Genomic DNA, 8,488 nt, shown 5'->3' on the forward strand with positions numbered 1-8,488 from the left:
TAATTGACAATTCATATGTACAGGAGGTGGTTGATAAATCTGGACAAAATTTGATCACACCTAAAATTGGAATAACTTTTGAATCCGAGGAAGAGGCTTATGAGATGTACAACACCTATGCTGGACAGGTTGGTTTCAGTGTTAGAAAGAGCAAGACGAAACACCGCCCAGATGGTAGTTTATGTTAGAAACATCTAGTTTGTAGTAGCCAAGGATATCGAGAAAATGAGTCATCACAAAAGGATATCACAAGGACCGGTTGTGATGCTCGTGTTCAGTTTAGTATCAGCAAAGAGAGGGTTTGGACAGTGCAAAAGGTCGTATTAGATCACAACCATTATCTTGCTAGTCCAAATAAGTCACATAAGCTGAGGTCCCAACGAGAGGTTATAAAGGCAGATAGGAAATTAATTGGGCAGATACGACGGGCTGGAATGAAGCCAGCCCAAGTTTTTGATTTCATGAAGGAGCATTATGGAGGGGAAGAAAAAAATACCATTTTCTAAGATGGATTGCTATAATCAGTACGATTTGGTGCAGGTAGAGGTAATCGCCACGGTGGCGCCGATAGGTGGGCCCACTTGTCAGGTTTTGCATCAAAACGCTCTAAACCGGTAAATTAGTGCGCGGGAGTACCTCGATGCACACAACCGGTGGTAATTTGAAAAATAAAAAATAAAAAATGTGGTTTTCTTAGAAGGCTGCCCCAAATGGGATGGTTTTAGGTATTTTCTCTTTTATTAAGTATCAACAATCCTGAGTTTTATTTTCGTATCGGCCTGAAATCTCAGGATCGGGCCTGCACTGTTGGCGGTGCTTTTGGCAATGCAGCGACGTTTGGTGTGGTTGTTACTATATATCACCATTGTTGCTGTTGTGAAGTATGAAGTTGGATTGGGCAAACGACCTAGGATAGTCTCTTTGTTCGGATTGGGCACGAGGGCGATAGGTTAGAAGCTTTCCTAACTTGTTGTCATTTTGAGTTGTAATAATTGAGACATGTTTGCTATTTGCGGCTTCAGTAATATTATGGTTGTGTGCATCCATGATGCAGAGGACATTTTTCGAAAAACAAAAAACAAAATTAGATTCCAGTGGACTGGATGCCCACCCTAACAAGAAAACTTCAGAATCGAAATGTGTTGGAGTATTTAGATTTCAAATGAATGAATTGTAATAACTAGGAGCCAAACGAGGTGTTAGAGAGATTTCGGAATAAGTGAACTAGCGGCCGGCCGTGCGATGCAACCAAATCGACGACGGTTAGACTGGATCGACGAGCTGAGAATCCAATGCAGAGGCATGTACGTAGGCGTGCATATATAGATTGGTGGACAGTTTGCAACCTTATAAATTTTAATTTCTGAAGGGGGCAACTTTATAGCTTTCAACGAAATGAAACAACGGGAAAATCCTTCATTTAGTCCGTCATCGAGCGCTAATATAACCGCCTAGGTAGCTCATATATTGAAATCCGATTGATATATACGTACACAACAGTGTTCTAAACCAAGTATAGGGGAAATCGATCTCGAGAATTCGATCGAGATCAAAGTCGAGCTACTCCAGTAAATTTACGGATGGAGATGAAGAAAGGCATGGTGGTGGCAACCGTGGTTGTGGGCGTCCTGGGCCTCATCACGGTGATTCTGGGCATCGCTGGCGCGGCCTCCAGCGGCCGAGCGTGTGAGTCCGAGGACGGGGCCACGCCGGGGGTGGGCTGCGGCGTTGTGGCGTCGCTGCTCGCGCTTGCAACGCAGATCGTCGCCAGCGCCGCCACGGGGTGCTGCGGCTGCTGCCGGACATGGTCTATTCCCAGCGAGGCCAAACGCATCGTCGCCATCGTCTTGTCAACTTTCTCATGGTAACTATGATATGGCTCTCGCTAGCTGACCCATGGTTTTAATGTGGGCTATTGTACACTACCCTAAGATTAATTTGAGCCATCCATTAACTCCCTGATACTCTAATTTGGGCGTGTGGAGTATCAGGTGGAAACGAGACGGAGTATTCCGCAGACAGGGGTAAAAATGTATCCCGCCGATCCCCGTGGCCCCGATTGCAGGCGTCCCCTCCTCGATGGCGGCGGAGGCAGCAAAGCAGCGGAGCCGTCGAGTCCGCCGGACACGCAGGCGCATGGTGGTGGAACGAGCGACCTCGCCGGTCGTAGATCGTTCGCACGAGGGTCGTCGCGGCGGCCTCGCCGGGCCTGGTGGCGACGGTGGGCTGGGGTACTCCGCGGCCACCGCGCCTTCTCCCGTGTCGTCTCCACCTATCAGCTCGTCCACTGCAGACACTACCAAACCGCCAATGCAACGGCAGACGCCCCGCCCCCCCCCCCCCCCCACCACACACACCACCACAATCACGGGAGACCACATCGTCGCGAGGTGCACATCGCCGGTGTGACCGCTCAACGCCCACGTCGTAGCCGCGTAGAGAGCCCACTGCGTCTTCCTGCCGTCACACGCACCCCGCTGCGCCTTTGTCTCCCGACCGACGCTGGAGGCACCGCCGCGCAGACGATGTCGAGATAGTCGTAGGCGACCAGGAGCGCCGCGCAGAATAGAAACATCCAGAATGGTGACCTATGGTTGAGCCTGAAGAGCGTCACCAAGGACACAAACCCGGCAGCGAGGCACACCGCGCGCAGCACGAAGGTGAGTCGTTCGCGAGGTAGCCCCACTCCCCAGTGCCCAGATCAGGCATCCGTTAACCTCGTCCAGGCAGGAGGCCAGCGACGACGAGCGGTCGCCGGAGAGAGGGAGCAGAACGGCGGCGCGCTGTGATGAGAGTGGAGGACGGCGGCAATCTGTGACGAGGGAGCAGGGGGCGGCGCTCTATTCAATTAGGGAGGAGAGAAACTCTAATTTATTTTTTACTAATGTATGAAAATGTGAAAAGTCAAGATTGCCCTTCTCTAATACTCCATTGAGGGCAGACGGAGTATTAGTTACGTGAAAATCTGTCTTTAATGTGTCATAACGTGTGCAACCTATGCTATGACATGTACACTTCAAAACCAGGGTCAAAATTTTGATGAAAGCTTGGTGGGTACAAGAAGTACTGTTCTGACATCGAATATTTAGCCTAGATTTAAAATAATATAAATTTGTTAAAAAAAATCCAAATTCAATGAAATATCATTTGAATAATCCCTGATTTTTTGTAGGGACTTTAGTTTTTTTGTTACTGAAATTTTAAACTATGTATAATTGTGACATCGACATACATATATAATTTTCAGGTTCCTTGCGATCATAGCGGTGATACTGTTCATGGTTGCCGCCATTTTGAGCACGTCCACAGATGTATCAACTGGTGGCAAATGTGTCTCAGACGGCACTGGACCGTTCGTGGCGGCAACGATCTTGTTCATCATCACTGTGGTGTTTCAGGTCGTCTCATACATCCTGTTGCAGGCGACCACGGCCGCTTCATCTACGAAGCCACTCGGTCAGGAGTCCGGGATTGCCATGGGGAATCCCGTGAACCAGAATGCAGCTGAAACCACGGCCGCTTCATCTACGGAGCAGAATGCAGCAGAAACCACGGCCGCTTCATCTACGGAGCAGAATGCAGCTGCCAGCGGTGACCCTCCTCCGTCGGCACCTCCTGCATCGTCAGATCAAATCACTTCTCCCACGCCAACCGTGTTAACCAACAAAGCCAATGCTGACCCCGCAAACCAAGTTTGAAACTAGTTTATGGATGTTGTCTTTGTTCGCGCGGTTAATTTTCATGTTACCCTATGATTTTTTTTTTACATTAGCACTCAGTTTTGTTCTTGTATGTTTTTGGATAATAGAGATTTCATTTCTCTTGGTCTCTAAATTGCATAAGTACAAGCATTAGAAAAGAATATAATAATTCAAAACCACTCTTTCCACAGAACGCACGTGCCGGCGGCTTCGAACTGTCAGACCGGTTTTGTTCAAAAGTACTACGGTCCTTACAAAAATATCAGGAACAACATCCTTATAGTTAGAGCCCGACACAAGGTAAACCTCGAACAATTATTGCGTCCCATTTTGTATTCATGTTTGCTTCATAGATTGGTCGAGATGCACCCTTGGCGTGGTTTAACAAGTTGTATCCGATCCATGGTTGCGGATTCCGTTCTAGCATGTCGAGACGGTGCATAAGGATTTTTTTTTAAAACAAAACACGACCAACATATATTAATCACCCACGTCAGTCAGATTACAAGTAACACTAAAACTTTCTAATACATCTTCAGGGGCATTTCCAAACATGATGCCGCCCCGACGGGTTTGACGGCCCCGTTGCGCCAAAAGACGGGCACTAGTATTACAGAGACGGTCAACTTTCTTGGCGCTACATCCATGGGCCTGTAGCAGGATTTTAGCTTCTTCAATGGCGCCAAACCATGAGGATCTTTCCTTGCCGCCTTGGGCGAGAGAGGAGATGACTGCAGCGCTGTCAGACTCCAAAATGAACGGCTGGTTTAGCTTAGCGTGGCCAAGGCGAAGACCTTCCTTGCAGGCAATGGCCTCAGCCTCAGCAGCACAGCTTACACTGTCAATGAAGCCCCATGCAGCAAAGATGATGTTTCGGTGTTCATCGACAGCAAAAAAAACCCAAGCGCCAACCTTTTCTGTCGGTAAAAAACTGGCATCAGTGCTGATTTTAATCTTCCCTGGGCCAGGCGGATCCCAGGCAGGAAGCTGGACGGACAAGCTGCTGGGTTGGTTGATTTTTCTCCAGGCGACCGATTTCCCCCAAGGATTGAGGGACTGTGTATCAGCTCTCAAATTTTCTTTCAAGGCCATCAGGAAATGGACAGAGGCACTGACAGATTTCTCACCTTTATCGAAGATCAAATCATTGCGGAGGTCCCAAGCCCGCCACCACAGGAGCATGAGATTCTCCTTTTCATCATTTCGGCATTGATCCAGCAGAACAAGGAGCCAGTCCTTGCCCGTTTTATTAAGCTTGCTCTCCATGGGCAGATTCCATCTATTTCGGAGTTCATGTCTCAGGGCTTTTGCCTTTGGGCACATCATGACCGCGTGGAATCCATCTTCATCCTCTTCGCCGCAGATCGTGCACGTAGGGAGTTCCTTCTTAAAACGGTGGCTTCTATTTTGCTGCACGGCGGGAGAGTCAGTGGCCAATTTCCAAGTAAAGGTGCGGACTGTCGGGGGAACCTTAGCCTTCCAGATCAAGTCCCACAAGCTGCGATTGCCGAAGGGGGACGAGCTGGAGCTAGTAGGGGCCTCCTCTTGGGCACACATCAAGGCCAGCTTGTAAGCACTGCAAACAGTGAATTTGCCATTCGGTGCATAAGGATTTAGTAGTGGGAGAAGCTCAAAAAGAAGTGGAGCGTGATTCATAAAGCAAATATGATAAAGAAGACGGATTTTCTACTACCGAGCGTGTTGCTCCTCTTATCGAAGCCGCACGTTTCGCTAGCTAGATCTGTCCGTTCAGCAGGCTTCTTCTGTCTCCAAGCGGCCCTTCCTTCTTTCTCTCCCCGCGCCGACCACTGACTCTAGGCGCCCCCAAGTCCCCATTGTGACCCTGCGCTGTCTCCCACCTGCATCTTTCTGTCTCCCCCATGCCTCTGGCCATATGGCAGCAGGGTCGCCGCCCTCTCTTTCTCTCCCCCCCCAACCATGCAGCGGCCTAGTTTTGAAAACCGGACCGGTGATCGAACCGGCGAGGCTCTTGGTTCTGGTTTTTCCGGTCGAACCGTTCACCGGTTGAACCGGTCTGGTTTTTTAATTCAAAATAATATATTATAATTCGTAACTGCTGCAATAAACATGGGCCAAAATCGGGCCAGGCCGGCCAGCCCACTCTGTCTTTAAAGCCTCAAAGCTAGCTAGAAATAAAAAGGCTTAAGTTGAAGGCCTGGCCAAGAGGCCCAAGGCCAAAGCTGGCTAGGGCTACCAGACGAGAGACGGACTCGTTCTTTTCCCACGATACCAGCAGCACGTCGTCTCTCCCGATTCCTCAACTCCATCGTCGTGTGCCTGCAGCCTGCGCTCGTACCAGACGGCCAGACGGGCCCGTTCCCGTTCTTTCCCAGCCTCCGAGGACGGAAGGGAGCGGCGCCGGCTGCGGGCGACCGCGGAGGCACGGTGGAGCGCGGCCAGGAGGCGGGCGAGGTGGGAAAGGGAGCGGCGCCGGCGGCGGGCGGCCGCGGAATCGAGCGGCGGCCAGGAAGCGGGCAAGGCTTGAAGGGAACGGCACCGGCGGCCGGCGGCCCCGAAATCGAGCGGCGGCCTGGCGGAGTGCGGCGAGGAGGCGTGCCATCTTGGAATGGCACTTGAACCGGGCGGTTTGGGCCAAACCGGCCGGTTCAAGGTTTTCGACAAAACCGCCGGTTCACCCGGTTTTTCCCGGTCCGGTGGCCCGTCCGGTCCGGTGCGCTTAACAGACCGCACAGGGCTTCGGTTTCGGTTTTTTCTGGTCGGACCGCCGGTCGGTCCGGTTTTCAAAACTAAGTGCAGCGGCGGCTCCTATCTGGTAGCGGCGGCACGCCACGTGCTTTTCGCGAGCGATTTTTTCTTTGAAGCGTGGTAGACGGAGGCGCAGTGCGAGGAAATTGCAAGTTCCACCACCTATTAGGAACATTGTTGCGCAAAACATCACTTTTATGAAATTTTTGCAGATTACACCACATATTGGTCTAATGAGTTGCAGATAGGTCCTAATTGCGTATTAGACAAGTTAATCACGTTTCTAACCTGTGGGTCCTGCATGTCAATGCCAACATGTATCGGGCCCTTTGCCACTGTGGACCGGGTCAGGTTTGGAGCCAACTGGTTAAAAGAAAATCACGTCTGATTAGGTTCTAAAATATGGTAAATCGGGTGGGGTCGGTTCTGCCTCCACCGAATCGGGCATGATTTCATTTTAATCGGTTGGCTCAGACCGAAACAGTCCACCTTGGCACTGACACGCTAGGTCAAAATGTGGTTAGCTCGCCTAACACGCTATTAAAACCTATCTGCAACTCATTAGAGCAATATGTGGTGAATATTGCAAAAAAATTATACAAGTGGTGTTTTGCGTAACAACGTATCCATTAGATTACCGGTGGAACGTGCTCCCGGGAGTCAGCTCAGTGCTCTCGAGAGTAACTGAACTTTTCCCTTTGATAAATGTACTCTATCAGCGGCCTTGTTTTAGTTCAACCCAACACGCGCCTAGTAAAGGCCGCCCATATCTTTGTACGCAACTTCGGCGCCGCCCAAACTAGCTTAGAATACAAGTCAAGAGGAGACAATCTTAACTAGCTTCCTAGAACGAATCACCCGAATTCCACTGACGCTAGAAGCTGCCAGCAGCTGTTCACCACACATCTGTCTGCTCGAACGAGGGGTTGTGTACTGTCCTCGGCCGGCCATGGAGAAGAAGGCGGCGGTGATCATCTGCGGGACGGCGAGCCTCCTCGGCCTCGTCGCCGTCATCCTAGGCTTCGTCGGCGAGGCCACCAAGTCCCAGGTAACGCACACATACTACTGGATATACGTTCTGGTAGTTGTCCCCTGCTTCTCTCTAACAGTAACAGAGCATGATTCATGCGTGCTGCAGTCGTTTGGTGGGTACGACGGGGCGAGCTGCGTGTACCGGAGCACGCCGGCGGTGGGCTGCGGCCTGGCGGGCGCCCTGTTCCTCCTTGTGGCCCAGGTCCTCCTCTCCTCCGCCACCGCCTGCTGCGGCTGCTGCCGCCCGGAGACGCGCAAGATCCCGCAACAGACCAAGCGCGTCTTCGCCATCGCCATGGCCGTCGTCTCATGGTACTCCCGCCCCTTTAACTCTGTTTCACTTTCATGGGTACTTATATACTTACGGATGCACGCGTGATTACGAATCTAGGATTCTGATGTTCATCGCGGTGTGGCTGTTCTTCTCCGGCGCGATGTGGAACACGGCGAGGCACCGGAAGCCGGCGGAGGCGCCGTCCAAGGCCAACTCGGGAGAGGGGGAGTGCTACGTGCTGCAGGGCGGGATCTTCGCCACCGCGTCGGCGCTGTCGTTCGTCGTCGTGGCGTTCGGGATCGGCTCCTACTTCCTGCTCGGGGCGGCGTCGGGGCCGCCCGAGATGCCGACGGTGCAGCTGGGGGGGATCGCCATGGGGCAGCCGCGGGAACCCTACTTCCAGCCACAGGGCGGATATCCAACGGGTGCCAATTGGTAATTTGGTACACACGTGTATGAAACTGCACATCAAGCCATGAATGTTGGAACTTGGAAGGAAAGTGTCGACTCACCGTGATAGTAGTTCTAGTCTTCTTATTTTTTGTTCTGATGTCTTTATATACACATGAATACGGCCGGATTGATTGTAACTGCGAGATTTGTGAGAAAGAAATAAGGAAAACAGAGCATGCCATATTGCTATGCCCCGTCCTTTGCTTTAAAATCCATTCTTGGAGGCACCGGCCGTGGACTAGTAGTGTGGCCAGCGGGGATTAGTTAGCCTGGTCGCATGTGTGATGAGACAGATTAGAGG

General features: G+C 51.4%; 2 protein-coding genes across 2 annotated transcripts; both read left to right on the forward strand.

Moving 5' to 3' along the window:
• Nucleotides 1-1,508: 1,508 nt before the first annotated feature.
• LOC112271896 lies at nt 1,509-3,768 on the forward strand. Its single transcript, XM_024462117.1, has 2 exons — nt 1,509-1,864; nt 3,248-3,768. The coding sequence occupies exons 1-2, from the start codon at nt 1,581-1,583 to the stop codon at nt 3,696-3,698; spliced, it is 735 nt and encodes a 244-aa protein (XP_024317885.1). The 5' UTR covers nt 1,509-1,580; the 3' UTR covers nt 3,699-3,768.
• A 2,140-nt stretch (nt 3,769-5,908) lies between these two features.
• Nucleotides 5,909-8,398, forward strand: LOC104583607. The gene is made up of 3 exons (XM_010236297.3): nt 5,909-7,476; nt 7,567-7,772; nt 7,852-8,398. Exons 1-3 carry the CDS (start codon nt 7,378-7,380, stop codon nt 8,171-8,173), a joined length of 627 nt encoding a protein of 208 aa, XP_010234599.1. The 5' UTR covers nt 5,909-7,377; the 3' UTR covers nt 8,174-8,398.
• The last annotated feature ends 90 nt before the right edge of the window (nt 8,399-8,488 follow it).

The sequence above is a fragment of the Brachypodium distachyon genome, chromosome 3 (genome assembly GCF_000005505.3).
Source record: "Brachypodium distachyon strain Bd21 chromosome 3, Brachypodium_distachyon_v3.0, whole genome shotgun sequence".
NCBI lineage: Eukaryota > Viridiplantae > Streptophyta > Magnoliopsida > Poales > Poaceae > Brachypodium > Brachypodium distachyon.

Coding starts and splice junctions, on each gene's coding strand:
- LOC112271896 (XM_024462117.1), top strand. CDS start 1,581: ATGGAGATGAAGAAAGGCATGGTGGTGGCAACCGTGGTTGTGGGCGTC. Junction 1,865..3,247: donor GTCTTGTCAACTTTCTCATG/GTAACTATGATA, acceptor TATAATTTTCAG/GTTCCTTGCGATCATAGCGG.
- LOC104583607 (XM_010236297.3), top strand. CDS start 7,378: ATGGAGAAGAAGGCGGCGGTGATCATCTGCGGGACGGCGAGCCTCCTC. Junction 7,477..7,566: donor GCGAGGCCACCAAGTCCCAG/GTAACGCACACA, acceptor TGCGTGCTGCAG/TCGTTTGGTGGGTACGACGG. Junction 7,773..7,851: donor GCCATGGCCGTCGTCTCATG/GTACTCCCGCCC, acceptor TTACGAATCTAG/GATTCTGATGTTCATCGCGG.